Source organism: Pecten maximus, chromosome 3 (assembly GCF_902652985.1).
Source record: "Pecten maximus chromosome 3, xPecMax1.1, whole genome shotgun sequence".
Lineage (NCBI taxonomy): Eukaryota > Metazoa > Mollusca > Bivalvia > Pectinida > Pectinidae > Pecten > Pecten maximus.
Genome location: NC_047017.1, coordinates 16,210,924 through 16,227,525, shown reverse-complemented (window position 1 = coordinate 16,227,525; position 16,602 = coordinate 16,210,924). Strand labels below are relative to the sequence as shown.

At 37.0% G+C, this 16,602-nt stretch overlaps 1 protein-coding gene across 2 annotated transcripts in view; it reads right to left on the bottom strand.

The window, feature by feature from the left end:
- The window catches only part of LOC117323361 (regulator of G-protein signaling 7-like), an 83,041-nt gene that overhangs the window by 13,135 nt on the left and 53,304 nt on the right, over window positions 1–16,602 (bottom strand). For both annotated transcript variants that reach the window (XM_033878537.1, XM_033878536.1), the window contains exons 6-11: window positions 13,399–13,450; window positions 12,585–12,726; window positions 5,895–5,976; window positions 5,405–5,479; window positions 4,861–4,947; window positions 1,505–1,566 (exon numbers count right to left, since the gene is read on the bottom strand). In XM_033878537.1, coding sequence (XP_033734428.1) covers window positions 1,505–1,566; window positions 4,861–4,947; window positions 5,405–5,479; window positions 5,895–5,976; window positions 12,585–12,726; window positions 13,399–13,450 — 500 coding nt within the window. The remainder of the gene's footprint in view (window positions 1–1,504; window positions 1,567–4,860; window positions 4,948–5,404; window positions 5,480–5,894; window positions 5,977–12,584; window positions 12,727–13,398; window positions 13,451–16,602) is intronic.

Sequence of the window (16,602 nt, the reverse complement as noted above, 5' to 3'; positions counted from 1 at the left end):
AATGTTATATATATTTCAGACATCATTAAGTTGAACATATTCCATTATCTGACGTATTTTCCCCTCTTGTTCTCTTGACAAATTTTTGAATAGTAAGAAATAATCAATATTTAATGTTTGAAAACTGACAAATGATCTACTGCAGGTTTTTGCTGTCGTACTATAACTGTTGTTCTGATAAAATACTGGCAGGTCCTGATGCAGGCAGCAATGTAACATACTAATGCAGCCAGGGACCACATCGACAAGTCTCTGGGCTAATTACAGTGTATTACAACATTGGACCACACCAGGTAAGTCTCTAGGCTTATTACAGTGCATTACAACCAGGGACCACACCAGGTAAGTCACTGGGCTTATTACAGTGTATTACAACCAGGGACTACACCAGGTAAGTCTAGGCTCATTACAGTGTATTACAACCAGGGACCACACCAGGTAAGTCACTGGGCTTATTACAGTGCATTACAACCAGGGACCACACCAGGTAAGTCTCTAGGCTAATTACAGTGTACTACAACCAGGGACTACACCAGGTAAGTCTAGGCTCATTACAGTGTATTACAACCAGGGACCACACCAGGTAAGTCACTGGGCTTATTACAGTGTATTACAACCAGGGACTACACCAGGTAAGTCTAGGCTCATTACAGTGTATTACAACCAGGGACCACACAAGGTAAGTCACTGGGCTTATTACAGTGCATTACAACCAGGGACCACACCAGGTAAGTCTCTAGGCTAATTACAGTGTATTACAACCAGGGACCACACCAGGTAAGTCACTGGGCTTATCACAGTGTATTACAACAAGGGACCACGCCAGGTAAGTCTGGGCTTATCACAGTGTATTACAACCTGGGACCACACCAGGTAAGTCTCTAGGCTTATTACAGTGTATTACAACCACGGACCACACCAGGTAAGTCTTGGCTTATTACAGTGTATTACAACCACGGACCACACCAGGTAAGTCACTGGGCTTATCACAGTGTATTACAACAAGGGACCACACCAGGTAAGTCTAGGCTTATTACAGTGTATTACAACCAGGGACCACACCAGGTAAGTCTGGGCTTATTACAGTGTATTACAACCAGGGACCACACAAGGTAAGTCTCTGGGCTTATTAGTGTATTACAACCTTGGACCACACCAGGTAAGTCTAGGCTTATTACAGTGTATTACAACAAGGGACCACACCAGGTAAGTCTCTAGGCTTATTAGTGTATTACAACCAGGAACCACACCAGGTAAGTCTAGGCTTATTAGTGTTTTACAACCTTGGACCACACCAGGTAAGTCCCTTGGCTTATTGCAGTGTATTAAAACAAGGGACCACACCAGGTAAGTCTCTAGGCTTATTAGTGTATTACAACAAGGGATCACACCAGGTAAGTTTCTGGGCTTATTAGTGTATTACAACCAGGGACCACACCAGGTAAGTCTTTGCTTATTACAGTGTAAATCAGAACATATTTCATGAATTTAGTGCAATACTCACCTCTCTGTCACTTTGGATATTTTTACTCTTCTTTTCTCTAGTTTCTTTTTTAAGGAATCAATCTAAAATGACATAAAAAGACAAGGTTTCGAGATATCTGTATTATGTTAGGAAGGCTATATATATAAAAAGCCCAGAGGACCTGTATCACTCCCCTATCATTTAGCAGTGTTAAATGTTTTTTACTGCTGGGTATATGTACTGGTAACACTAAGATAGCATACAAGGTCATTTGAGACATCACTACACATTAGAACAGCACAAATACAGCCCCAATTTGTTGTTTGTGATTGGGGAGGGGACAGCAGATCAATTTTGATTTCTTCAATGACTTAAAAGAAGAAAATAGTTTAAAAGTTAAACTTTTGCAAGTAACAGGCTCCTCATTCAAATCCCCCAATGTTTCTGTCCACCATTGAGGGTCAATATCTAAATCTACCACTGAGGGGCTGGGTTTCTAAGTCTACCACTGAGGGGGCTGGGTTTCTAAATCTACCACTGAGGGGCCTGGGTGTATAAGTCTACCACTGAGGGCCTGGGTGTATAAGTCTACCACTGAGGGGCTGGGTGTCTAACTCTACCACTGAGGGGCCTGGGTGTCTAAGTCTACCACTGAGGGGCCTGGGTTTCTAAGTCTACCACTGAGGGCCTGGGTGTCTAACTCTACCACTGAGGGGCCTGGGTTTCTAAGTCTACCACTGAGGGGCTGGGTTTCTAAATCTACCACTGAGGGGCCTGGGTGTCTAACTCTACCACTGAGGGGCCTGGGTTTCTAAGTCTACCACTGAGGGCCTGGGTGTATAAGTCTACCACTGAGGGCCTGGGTATCTAAATCTACCACTGAGGGGCCTGGGTTTCTAAGTCTACCACTGAGGGCCTGGGTGTCTATGTCTACCACTGAGGGGCCTGGGTATCTATGTCTACCACTGAGGGGCCTGGGTTTCTAAGTCTACCACTGAGGGCCTGGGTATCTAAATCTACCACTGAGGGGCCTGGGTTTCTAAGTCTACCACTGAGGGCCTGGGTATCTAAATCTACCACTGAGGGGCCTGGGTTTCTAAGTCTACCACTGAGGGCCTGGGTATCTAAATCTACCACTGAGGGGCCTGGGTTTCTAAGTCTACCACTGAGGGGCTGGGTGTCTAAGTCTACCACTGAGGGGCTGGGTATCTAAATGTACCACTTAGGGGTTGTTGTCTTAAAATATAAACAAAAACATAGATAACAATATATAAAGTACACTAAGGCCATATAGTATACATAGCTGTAATGGAACTCCTAAGTGTTATATAAGAGATAATTTATGATTGGCTATCATTTGTCCCCAATGACAGAGCTAAAAATAGATTTATCTATAACTGGAACCTCCCATCAATAGGTCATGTAAAGACCTTATCTCGACACCACATACCAAGAATCGGGGCAAATTATACGCTCCACTTAGGAAAAGCCAGCATTGATTAATAATTTGTGGATGGATAGCTAGCTGTGGGCGTTGGCCGGTTCTTGAAGGAATGAACTCAGGTGGCAGCACCGTTCCAAGTTAACATGCATGACACAAAAAAAAACCTTGATTCAATTTATTGCTACTGCTGCAATAAATATGATATCATGCTTCGCTGAGTTCCTCAAATATTGGCTGGACTGCAGCAGCTACTATCATAGATCTGATATCATACTGGGCTACATTCCAATCCTAGGAATAATTAACTTACTGCAATCTCATTTTTTATCAATTGATTCAAATTTCAAAAGCATCTGTTTTAAGATGGCCTAACAAGCTAAGAGTGATTTGTATAAAATGTGAATGAGAATAATGACATATCGGTACCACAGGCTGTACAAATTAAATTATTGATCCACGCTTAACATCTCGCTTGTACTTCAGGACACATCGGATACAACATATCAATTTTATTGTCAATGCCGTGTGCAATACAAGATACCTCTGGCATTTCCATTTCATCATAAATCACAGATGTTAATAAGTACTGTACATAAATCTATTGAATTTTAGACTTGTGCACTATAAACACGAATATAATGGAATGAGCTTGATTCTTCAGAAAAAAGCGGGGAGACAAATTAGCCTATATTACCCTCACCTAAAAATACATAACCGTATTCATTCTCATATAAGCCCCCTTCCCTATTGTAAAAGTTTAGTATTAAAGTTTGGGGAGGGATTATTTGTGAAGCACTTTGAGATTATTATTTTCAAAATTGATGATTCCACAAAAATTAGACAGAGGCTTATTTGTGGGTAGGGGCCAATTTGTGAATGAAAAGACAACGTTTTAGTAATAAATTGCTTTAAATTTTCAAAACTTCATATTTCTACCAGTTCAACCTAGTCAAGTTATTAATAGCCGTCTTTATAGAAATATCAAAATTATTTTATCTATCTAACATCACAGAAGTAATTTTTTTATCTTCACCAATGAGAAGTCATAGTGGATATAAGGCAAGAAGAATGTTCCACTTAAACTTTAGAGTTAAACATGTATTTATTTGTAAATCCAATGTTTCTGAATCAAGTTTACTGAAGACACTGGCTAATACTGAAGATAGAATTTACAAACAATGTCATGCTCTTATAAAGATTGTGAGACTATTTGGCATATCTTAACACAACAGAATAGCAGTATGTTCAACAAGTACTGATTGGAATCAGCACCGTTACATATGTCCCATAAACAACCCCAGCAGTCATAAATATAGTACTTGATATCGCAAGAGTTAGTTTTGTCTTACTATACCTATATACCAAATATTGTCAAAATCAGACAATATCTAAATTTTGACCTATGCAGGCCTCAGTCCTTGGTTTATTTGGTTTATTTTCATTTAGCGTCCTATTAACAGCCAGGGTCATTTAAGGATGTGCCAGGTTATCGAGGTGGAGAAAAGCCAGAGTACCCAGAGAAAAACCACCGGCCTACGGTCAGTACCTGGCAACTGCCCCACGTAGGTTTCGAACTCGCAACCCAGAGGTGGAGGGCTAGTGATAAAGTGTCGGGACACCTTAACCACTCGGCCAATGCGGCCCAGAGGTGGAGGGCTAGTGATAAAGTGTCGGGACACCTTAACCACTCGGCCAATGCGGCCCCAGAGGTGGAGGGCTAGTGATAAAGTGTCGGAACACCTTAACCACTCGGCCAATGCGGCCCCATACTCTTGCACGCCGCTAGCCAAACATGAACACTTATATAAAGTTTCGTTGAAAGATTCGAGAAATATGATGAAACCTTGTTGGCAGAAGAAAGTGGAAAAAATAATAATAATAGGAAGAAACAGAGCAATATGTATCCCCAAACTTTTGGGGACTTGATAATCCCGACTAACCAAGGTCATACCTCATGTCGTATACTTTCACATGGATTGTGTAGATCTGCCTCCGACACACTAGGACTAATCCGACCTCCAGGTACTGCGTAATTATGCTGCAAGAACGTACATTGTGTATTAGTAAACTATAGCCAAATTTCAGTGGATATGATAGATATTTCCAGATCACTAAAATAAGCGTTACTTAACGCCAACGATCTTTACATTATCTAAACTTCTTTAGTTAAGATTCAAACAATTAAGCATCACACATGTTGACCTTTGACCCCTGCGGTCACTTTGATTTTGGCAGTATGAAGAAGCTATGTACCATTTAGCAATTTGGAAAAACACATTGAGACAGTCTTAATATTTGTCAATATTCATTGGTTAAGAAGTTCATGCTCATACAATTTACAATGGACAAATAAGATAGTTTACCCTTCCTCCATTTTAGAAGCAAGCATTGAATGTGAACACCAATTTAGCACTGTCAGAATTTTGGAGCAACAATTGTAGCATTGTTTAAATATAAAACAGTATGATGCTGACAAAAACAGATATGTTACTCACTCGTGTCATTTTTGAATGGCGGTTCATCCGACATGCTTTCTTTATATCAACTTCTGTAGTATTTACACAACCCGGCTAGAATACAAAGGAAAAAAAGAAATGAAAAGTGCAGACAATATTATCAAACAAGCACATCTAACAGTAATAACTCCGTATCTCATTAGTTTATCAATGATCAGCATCTTCTACCTTATGAATAGTCATGGTAGTTTAATCTAAAAATATTCAATCGCTTGAATCTGACCTAGACATCAATCTGACCTAGATATCAGTCTAACCTAGATATCAGTCTAACCTCGATATCAATCTGACCTAGATATCAATCTGACCTAGATATCAGTCTAACCTCGATATCAATCTGACCTAGATATCAATCTGACCTAGATATCAGTCTAACCTCGATATCAATCTGACCTAGATATCAATCTGACCTAGATATCAATCTGACCTAGATATCAATCTGACCTAGATATCAATCTGAAATACCTACCACAGGTCGATGGACATCCCAGAATGCTCTTTCCTGGCTGTCTAGAACTTTACGTTCCAATTTATCTCGTTTCTTGTCTACTCTGTAATGTAAAACAAAAGTGAAGGTCACAACAATGTCAAGGTCAAAACGATGTCAAGGTCACAAAAATGTCAAGACCAAATCCATACAAGCTAATGTGTTAAATATATTAGATCTAGGAAATTCCTCTCAAAAACATCTGTTTTCATTAATATAACTTTGCAGTTTGTAATGAAAACACATGTGGGATTTTCTGTTACCTTGGGAAATGGATTTTTCTTTCATGTTGAAAATTGGTAGGTAATCATTAATAGTAAGTGGGTAGAAAACAAGGTGACTGTCGAAGATCCTAGAATTTTAACAATTTCTCAATACATTTTTTAATTCACTTTGTTAATACCCAAAATCACACCTCTATCAAGTCAACTCTAGATGCATAAAATCTGTATCCTTCAAGAATAATGAATCTGTTCATAACTTCATATCATCCAAATACTGGTAACTATGGATGTGAAATGACCTTTGACCTTCAAAAATAATCAATATGTTCATTATCAAGATACAAAAGCAGCTGAACTTTAATAGAAGACTATATGAGCAGCATTACTGGTGTAAATTTGAATATCTCTCCGTCCTGATGATAATCAGTCCTAAGTGACTAGAGCTATCACATTAACACCAGTACAGGAAAAACATCCAAGGAAAATGTAAAGAAAAAATAAAATAAAATACCACCCAATTATTAGGAGCTTCCTTTAATGGGTTTTTAATTTGCATTGTTAGCCAGCAGCAGATAAGAGTGTGACTAAGCTTTGAGTACTTGGCGAACATCCACAGATACACATGGACAGCAGTACAGAAAACATGGACTGGACCCAAGGACAGGGACTAGTTCAGAATGTGGTCCGATTCAAGGTATCGTGAACTTATCCTATATGTATCAATGGGAGTTCAACTGATAGGTCATAGAGACCAATCAATGAGTTCAGGGTATTAATGTGATATTGTAGAATAATTTCAAGCAAAGTTGTGTGATAATCTGTCTTAGTTTCAATTTCATACATGAATTTTGGGACCTCCTGGACATCGTTTTTGGTCAAAATTTTTCATGTGCAAAATATACGGATAGAAAGTTTTTTCAAGCAGTTTCAGCCCCAAAAAATTACCTGCGCAAATTACACAGGTGCGTAAATTACACAGGTTTTTATGGTACTCAAAAAGCATAATTTTACTCCCAAGAGTTTGCCAAATATGTCCATATGCCCATGCCTTGGCTTTGCAAGTCACGAGTCCTCGAATCAGTCTAAGAGTCCATCAAAGAAATGAGTCACATTATCAGTATATGGATCTATACTTCTAATCCATAGTTAAACATGTGTCGGCAAAAAAACATTGACATTAAGTCTATGGATCAATACCAGATCGCATGTAATTTTACAAACATGTGCTCAGATATTGTGTATTTTTCTCCCAATTAGAAGTCTGATGCAGTCTAAAAGTCTAGTCCAGGCCTGGCCTCAGCTTCCAGACCTGGCACAAGTTTTCAGACCTGGTCTCAGTTTCATCAATATTTCGTATCTTAAAGAAATCCTCCTTATTTTTGAATTCCCAATTAGAAAGCGCCATTTCAGAATTTCAGGAAAACTCCTCAACTAAGATATTTTCCCGAAATCCAACAATTTTTTCCTATTTGGAGTATATTTACTGATTTAAATTTCAGGAATGTCCTTAAGATCAGGAGCGCTGATAACAGGGCCTGGTCAAGTCGAAAACTCCAGCCCCATCTTTAAGCAATCCAGTCCAACTTTTAAATGGAATCTGATCATTCAGGCCCATGGGAACTGTTATACTGGTGGTAGGTAGAGATATCTGGGCCATTACTTATCTGGCTGAGATGAGGGGGAGCCAGCACTACAGATCATACTCTACCACACACTCAGCACTAACCTTAATGGATTTTTATAAACATATTGAAATTAAATTAAACTGCTCTGGTTGTGCTGCCTGTCTGAAATCATTAGGATATTCTGCCAGTCCTGATTGTATTTCTCGATGTAGCATGATTTGGAGTCATACATCACCCTTATAGGTTCTGAGGTGTCAAAATATGGTGTCATCATTACATACGCATTACAAGATCTGGCCACACAGAGCTCTGCCAATTAAATTGTGCATTCTGTGTGCGTGACAGCTGCACATCTAAATTTTTATGCTTTATATTTGCTGCGCCAGGTAATACATTTTTGCAGCATTCGTATGAATTAATAAATGAATATAATTTCATCCATTATGCACAGAAAACTACATGCCACTACTGTTAGCTCCAACTGTTGGCTGATGTAATCACTGGGAACTTTACGTCAAAAGGTGTTAACATTTCATAGATCCATCATCAATATGTACTTCTCTGGGCCCTTTTGAAGAGTTTCATTAACTGTACTTCTCTGGGTCCTTTTAAAGAGTTTTATTAACTGTACTTCTCTGGGCCCTTTTAAAGAGTTTCATTAACTGTACTTCTCTGGGCCCTTTTGAAGAGTTTCATTAACTGTACTTCTCTGGGTCCTTTTAAAGAGTTTCATTAACTATACTTCTCTGGGCCCTTTTGAAGAGTTTCATTAACTGTACTTCTCTGGGTCCTTTTAAAGAGTTTCATTAACTATACTTCTCTGGGTCCTTTTAAAGAGTTTCATTAACTGTACTTCTCTGGGCCCTTTTAAAGAGTTTTATTAACTGTACTTTTCTGGGCCCTTTTAAAGAGTTTCATTAACTATACCTCTCTGGGCCCTTTTGGAGAGTTTCATTAACTGTACTTCTCTGGGCCCTTTTAAAGAGTTTCATTAACTGTACTTCTCTGGGTCCTTTTAAAGAGTTTCATTAACTGTACTTCTCTGGGCCCTTTTAAAGAGTTTCATTAACTGTATTTCTCTGGGCCCTTTTAAAGAGTTTCATTAACTGTACTTCTCTGGGCTCTTTTGGAGAGTTTTATTAACTGAACTTCTTGGGGGCCCTTTTGAAGAGTTAAATTAACTATATCTCTCTGGGCCCTTTTGAAGAGTTTCATTAACTGTACCTCTCTGGGCCCTTTTAAAGAGTTTCATTAACTATACTTCTCTGGGCCCCTTTGAAGAGTTTCATTAACTGTACTTCTCTGGGTCCTTTTAAAGAGTTTTATTAACTGTACTTCTCTGGGCCCTTTTGAAGAGTTTCATTAACTGTGCTTCTCTGGGCCCTTTTGAAGAGTTTCATTAACTGTACTTCTCTGGGCCCTTTTGGAGAGTTTCATTAACTGTACTGTCTGGACCCTTTTGGAGAGTTTCATTAACTATACTTCTGTGCGCCCTTTTGAAGAGTTTCATTAACTGTACTTCTCTGGGCCCTTTTGATGAGTTCCATTAACTATACTTCTCTGGGCCCTTTTGGAGAGTTCCATTAACTATACCTCTCTGGGCCCTTTTAAAGAGTTTCATTAGTGTATTCTTGTCATATAATGCCCTAATCAAATTATATATGTAGCGGAATGTCAGTTTTTTACTTGAATTAAATTTGAACTGTCTCGATTACGATCACCATGCTGTATCTGCTATATATATAGTGATTTCATATACAGTATTCCTGTATTATAGCATAGAACATCTGTGGATTCTTGAATCCTCTGTACTTTACAATTTGCTTTCTGATAGTGTATATATGTATTTATGTCGGTCAAATTGTTGGTATATCTCGAAAAATAAAAAGTTTTACTCTAGCCTATTGGCCACAGAGATAGTAAAAGATTTATGATTGAGAAATTCGTCTAATGTTTTTATAGCCTGACTAAGGGAAGTAGTTTATAACCAAGAGATCCCATTGGGATATTTAGATGCCCAACACCCGAGGTCAAATTAATAAATCTCAGATCCATAACTCGCCTTTGCTATCCCGAAACTGTCTTTATCATGTTAATTATGTTATAATAAAATATTTTACTAGAAAGGAATTTAATTTTTACTTTCTGGATAATGATCTTTAATAAACTGTTTCAATGGAAAGTTTGTGTCAAATCTAACCATACTGCTTGGTTACACAATATTTGCTTTAAAGAAGTCTAAGAATGGGACCTAGCTTAATCAACTTGACCTTTGACAATTAATGACTGCTTGACATTATAACCAATCCAGGGAAATAGAGGTGAGGAACTTCAAAACTGAAACACAAAATGACTGATGGCCACCATCTGGAACACCATTAAGTTATTAATATGGCTTGTTTTAAAGTGATCATGTCCCGAAAGTTTCATCACCATCATTCAGTACTTCTTGCATTAATTAACAGAACAAATTAACAGATGGTAGTGTAACAGAAGCGAAATATTGTAGCGGACAACGGGACTCGAACCCAGGACCTTTGAACTCCAGACAGACACTTTAACCTTTTTTAGCTCCCCAGCCACCAGCACTCAGTCTGCAGTCCAGTTTCACAACAGGTAATTTTATCAATTAGTTAAATATATGATGTACAGTCAAACCTCGATGATTCGAACTTCGTTGATTCGAATTTCTCGCTGTATCGAACTTTTTGCTTGGTCCCGAATTTTCTCACTATATAACACTACTAACGAAACTATGTATGATTCGAATTTTTATAAATCGAAGTTTTCGATGTATCAAACTTTTTTCATGACCCGTTAGCTATGATATTATAGGTAATTGACATCTCATGACTCGAACAAAAAATTTACCTGTACTGACCACTGGACAGGTGTTTGTCGTGACCCCTGCGGCAAGATTTCACACCTCTCCCCCAAATGCCCTGACTGACAATAGGGATAACGATAGCGTGTGTTGTCACTCCCGGTCATGGGGTTAATTAATAATCAGACCAAATTGATAGATAAAAGGTGTATTTAGAAGCCATGACATTTAATCACTCCCGTAAAACATTTCGGTAGTCATCTCTGATAATCTCCGCCGCCATTGAAATCAGCGGTCGGTGGGTAAATTTTACGGAACTGTAAAACAACCGGACTAATTTTAAACACAAACAATTAGCGATGGCTTCACTCATATTCAAAGTGTCACGTTTCAAACTTATACATAAATATCCAAGTAAATCGATTATTTGTCATTCAATCATGCATTCTCCAACCGATCGGCATTCCGTATTTTATATGCACATAACGTAAACGCACGTGTCTTTAGCAGAAAAGCCTAACGACTTACATAAGTGTGCATTGTACTTCTTTTGCTTTATCTGTTAAACGCGATATAAGTGTGTTGTAACCGATACATATTTTGTTTAATTAATAAAATGCTTAGGTATAATTAATGAAAATAATATTTATTTTGTTGTATTTGAGGTATAAATTAACTAAACTTTTCGATGCGAGCCTGACAGGCGACGATCAACACGAAGACACTGAGGACATGCAACGTTAACAGATATGGTCATTATCAAGAAAACATCAATCTATTGTCAACCATGAATAATTCGAAGTCCCGCTGTTTCGAAGTTTTTCTGTTAGTCCCTTGAACTTCAAAACATCGAAGTTTGACTGTATATTAATTCTGATCAGACTTAAATTGTGGCTTGTTTTGTTTGTTTGTTTTTGTTTTTTAACGTCCTTTTAACAGCCAGGGTCACTTAAGGACGCGCCAGGTTTTGGAGGTGGAGGAAAGCAGGAGTACCCGGAGAAAAACCACCGGCCTACGGTCAGTACCTGGCGACTGCCCAACGTAGGTTTCGAACTCGCAACCCAAAGGTGGGGGGCTAGTGATAAAGTGTCGGGACACCTTAACCACTCGACCACTGCGGTTTGTAAAATAAGCACCAATAATGAACAGCTGTCTTTATGATTTATTCACAGTTAACTGTACAAATAACACAGAAGTAAATTGCACTATCCAAATATGAATAAGAGCTGTTTTCTCCCTCTCCTGATTAGATATTTTTTCATTGTCAGTGACACCAGGGACCAAAGGTGTGGAATCCCAGGAGGGAAGCGACCAAAATTGAAATGGGCCTAAATTAATGTTTTCAATATTTGACTTTTCAAGAATATTCCTCAAGTTTTCAATAGTATCCCTCAAGTTTTCAAGAATATTCCTCTAGTTTTAAATAGTATCCCTCAAGTTTTTAAGAATATTCCTTTAGTTTTTTAATTAATAGCATTACTCAAGTTTTTAATAGTATTCCTAAAGTTTTGAATAGCATTACTCCGAAGTTTTTAATAGTATTCCTTAGGTTTTCAATAATATTCCTCTAGTTTTCAAGAATATTTCTCAATCTTTCAATCATATTCCTCACATTTTTAAGAATGCTCCCATATTTGTCAGTATGTGAAAGAGTCAAGAAAACAGGTCTTGGACAAGATTTTAAAAGACCTGTTCTACACTTCAAGAAATCTGCATACACATGTTCTCTATCTTCTATGCATATTAAATTCTTGAGTTCAAACTGACAGGACATTTTGAAGTTTCTGATGTTATGAAGAATGTGACTTTTGGATGACACTTTCATGCATTTGATAGGTTACCCACACCAATCTCTTGATGACATAGTTTCTATCACACCCAAAAATGTCCTGATTTAAATAAACTTTAATGGCCTAATGCAACGATCACATTATCAAACTTATATTTTCTCTGATTAAAACATAAATTAAGTATAATAAAATAAAAACCTAATACTTACTTTGCCTGTGCTTCAGCTTGCATAAAGATAAATTCCCATTTCCTGGAAAACATTTTCTGGAGTCTTGCCAAGTTTTCTGCTTCGTAATCAGCTAATTCTAAGCGTTGTTTGTTCTGCATTGTCCTCTTGCATAAATACACCGCTGAAAAAACACGGAAACCAATTACATGTTGTAGATTTCATCGGTAAGAATAATGAAATTAGATGCTGAGATTGTCTTTATGAATAACATAATTAACAGTTGTCAACTATCAGGATTTTGACTACCTGGCAATTTGTGCATAAGTTAGCTGAATATATAGAGATTATACCGTACATTACTTTTATCTGGATAAGTTTTAGACGAAGTACATCTTTTTAACAACATTTGTATTTCTTTATGTTTATTTTAACATTTGATCCCCATTACCATTATAAAAAGGTCAACATTATTCATTTGACCAAATCAGACCGAGTCATCCATACTAACAAGCTAAGCTATTGGTCAAAAGTCATGACTCCAAGCCTTATGGTTCTGAAAAGATGTGACTGAACCTTTCATCTTTACAACCAAGCTACTGGGAAAGCAAAGCTCTAAAAAAAACTGTTCAATGAAAAACAATATTTTACCAGAAAAGAAGATCTTCCAATGATATTTTATTGTTTAAAGATATTTTTTCAGCAGAAAACAATAATTTCATTGCAGGGAAACAATTCTTAATGTGTTAAATGACCTGATATTTCTGATGACTTTACACTTAACAATAAAAAGACACATTTACGCCTGTTATTATTTTATTTTTGATGTTGAAATCATAAGCATTTTGTTCCTTACCATAATCTGTATTTTCCGGTTCCCCACATCGTGATGGCCAAAAACATGGAGTCTGAAAAGAATGAGAAAGAAATATGTAAATAATGCAGGAATAGTACATTAATAACATGTTTAGAATGTGCGTCTAGACAGACCGTTAGGTGCACAATTTTGAAGATGAACAGCATGAATTTATCCAGGAAACCATACAAAATTGTTTTAAATTGTTTGCAATTCTTTAGCATGCTGAGTCTTCTGACATCTCATTTTGTATAGTTGTACTTAAATTCCACTCATTATTTTGTAGTTTAATACCAGTGTGTTACAGGATGCCAATGTAAAACTTTGTGACTGATCTTGTGACTGATCCTGGCAGGGAATATTCATCTAGTATTATTTTTATTGGGTAAGGCTTTGGGTCCCGTACATTATTACTCTACTGTCTGTTCGTCATACAGTGTTTCTTGCTCTGTATGATCTTTATGTACTCTATTTGAAGCCTCCCCTATTTGTTATTCCTTCATTATTTTATCCTGTGTTTTCATCACTCAAACTTTGTCCCAAGCTAATTGTTCTATATACCAATATTCCATGTTATGAAACTTCTCTGATTTTTTGTTCCTGTATATTTTGTCCTGTGTTTTGTTTTCCTGTATATTTTGTCCTGTGTTTTGTTTTCCTGTATGTTTTGTCCTGTTTTGTTTTCCTGTGTATTTTGTCCTGTGTTTTGTTTTCCTGTGTATTTTGTCCTGTGTTTTGTTTTCCTGTATATTTTGTCCTGTTTTGTTTTCCTGTGTATTTTGTCCTGTGTTTTGTTTTCCTGTATATTTTGTCCTGTGTTTTGTTTTCCTGTGTATTTTGTCCTGTGTTTTGTTTTCCTGTATATTTTGTCCTGTGTTTTGTTTTCCTGTATATTTTGTCCTGTTTTGTTTTCCTGTGTATTTTGTCCTGTTTTGTTTTTCTGTGTTTTGTTTTCCTGTATATTTTGTCATGTTTTGTTTTCCTGTGTATTTTGTCCTGTGTTTTGTTTTCCTGTATATTTTGTCCTGTGTTTTGTTTTCCTGTATATTTTGTCCTGTTTTGTTTTCCTGTATATTTTGTCCTGTGTTTTGTTTTCCTGTGTATTTTGTCCTGTGTTTTGTTTTCCTGTATATTTTGTCCTGTGTTTTGTTTTCCTGTGTATTTTGTCCTGTGTTTTGTTTTCCTGTATATTTTGTCCTGTGTTTTGTTTTCCTGTGTATTTTGTCCTGTTTTGTTTTCCTGTGTATTTTGTCCTGTTTTGTTTTTCTGTGTTTTGTTTTCCTGTATATTTTGTCCTGTGTTTGTTTTCCTGTATATTTTGTCCTGTGTTTTGTTTTCCTGTATATTTTGTCCTGTGTTTTGTTTTCCTGTATATTTTGTCCTGTTTTGTTTTCCTGTATATTTTGTCCTGTGTTTTGTTTTCCTGTATATTTTGTCCTGTGTTTTGATGTCCTGTATATTTTGTCCTGTTTTGTTTTCCTGTGTATTTTGTCCTGTGTTTTGTTTTCCTGTATATTTTGTCCTGTTTTGTTTTCCTGTATATTTTGTCCTGTGTTTTGTTTTCCTGTATATTTTGTCCTGTGTTTTGTTTTCCTGTATATTTTGTCCTGTGTTTTGTTTTCCTGTATATTTTGTCCTGTTTTGTTTTCCTGTATATTTTGTCCTGTGTTTTGTTTTCCTGTGTTTTGTTTTCCTGTGTTTTGTTGTCCTGTGTTTTGTTTTCCTGTATATTTTGTCCTGTGTTTTGTTTTCCTGTATATTTTGTCCTGTGATTTGTTTTCCTGTATATTTTGTCCTGTGTTTTTGTTTTCCTGTATATTTTGTCTTGTGTTTTGTTTTCCTGTGTATTTTGTCCTGTGTTTTTATGTCCTGTATTTTTGTCCTCTGAACTCTGTCCTATCAGTCTGTGCTCCATTTCCCCTGTCAGTTTTTTTTCTGTACGTTATATCATTAACACTAAGGTGACTATACATAGTCGTAGCTTTGGGGAAATGTAACAGTGAAGAGATTACTAGCCCAGGTCAATACTTCCCTGCTCTGATGAGAGTATAGAGACACGTAAGGCTAGACACATAGTCCAATCTGTGTACTAGTCGTCCATATATAGACACATATTGACCATTCACGCCTAAAATATCATTTGTTACAAGCTAATACTGATGTACTTGTATGACTTGCGTGACCTTGAACTCTGAAAAAGTCTCTAATGATTCCTGTTCTTGAGCTGTGTAAACATTTATTACACTCTTTATTACACTCGCTCACCAGTGCAATGTACTCAATTATATAAAAAAAAAATTGCATCAAAAATCCCTTATTATTCACCGATCAGAAAAGTACTTTCTATATTCACTTTTGCATAAATATTCAAATGAAGTTAAATTTAGTAGTTCCATATGAAATATTACGAGGCATGAATGGTTGTATAATTGCTTTCATTAAGCAAATAATTATTTTGTATAATCAAATTCTTAAAGCAAGTATTCATGACGCATGCGATTGTAAAAGAGCAATCATTAAGCAAATATTACGAGGCATGTGTGGTTGTATAATCGCTTTCTTTCAACAATATTAAGAGGCATTTGTGGTTGTCTATTCGCTTTCTTTAAACAAATATCAAAAGGTAATTCTGCTGAAAACTGTAAGATTGCATTGAATATTTAAGACTGCATTGAATATTCTATTCAAAATTGCATACTGCTTAGTGCTTTGTCCAATAAGACAGTGATGTCACTAGAATATTAAACAATTAATTCCCCCCAACTCCAAGCGTAGAGCCTCCCAGGTGTTCCAGGTGATTATAATTTGTTGTAGACGCCAATCATCTTGGTCCCGTGATATACATGCGTCCTAGGACTCCAGACAGCGGTTAATCAAGACAGACATCATCCCCCACACCAAATTAGGCACTTACACAATTAGAGGTTCGATTGAGTGAAATAATCACGGAGGTAATGGTATTACAGTCCAACAGATCCTGACCATAACGGCCCAACGACAGGCTGTTTTGATTACATCTCGGTGAAACTTCATCAGAGCCTTGTGCCATGTTTTTCTTTGAGAAGCCCTCATCAGGGTTCTACTTCCACATATACCATCACAAAATTCCTTTTCTATAAACCTCCAGGAGATTAAAGGACTCCTAATTTGATTGCAACCCTGATTTCAACAATATCTGGCCAACTTTGATGACAGAAACAGTCT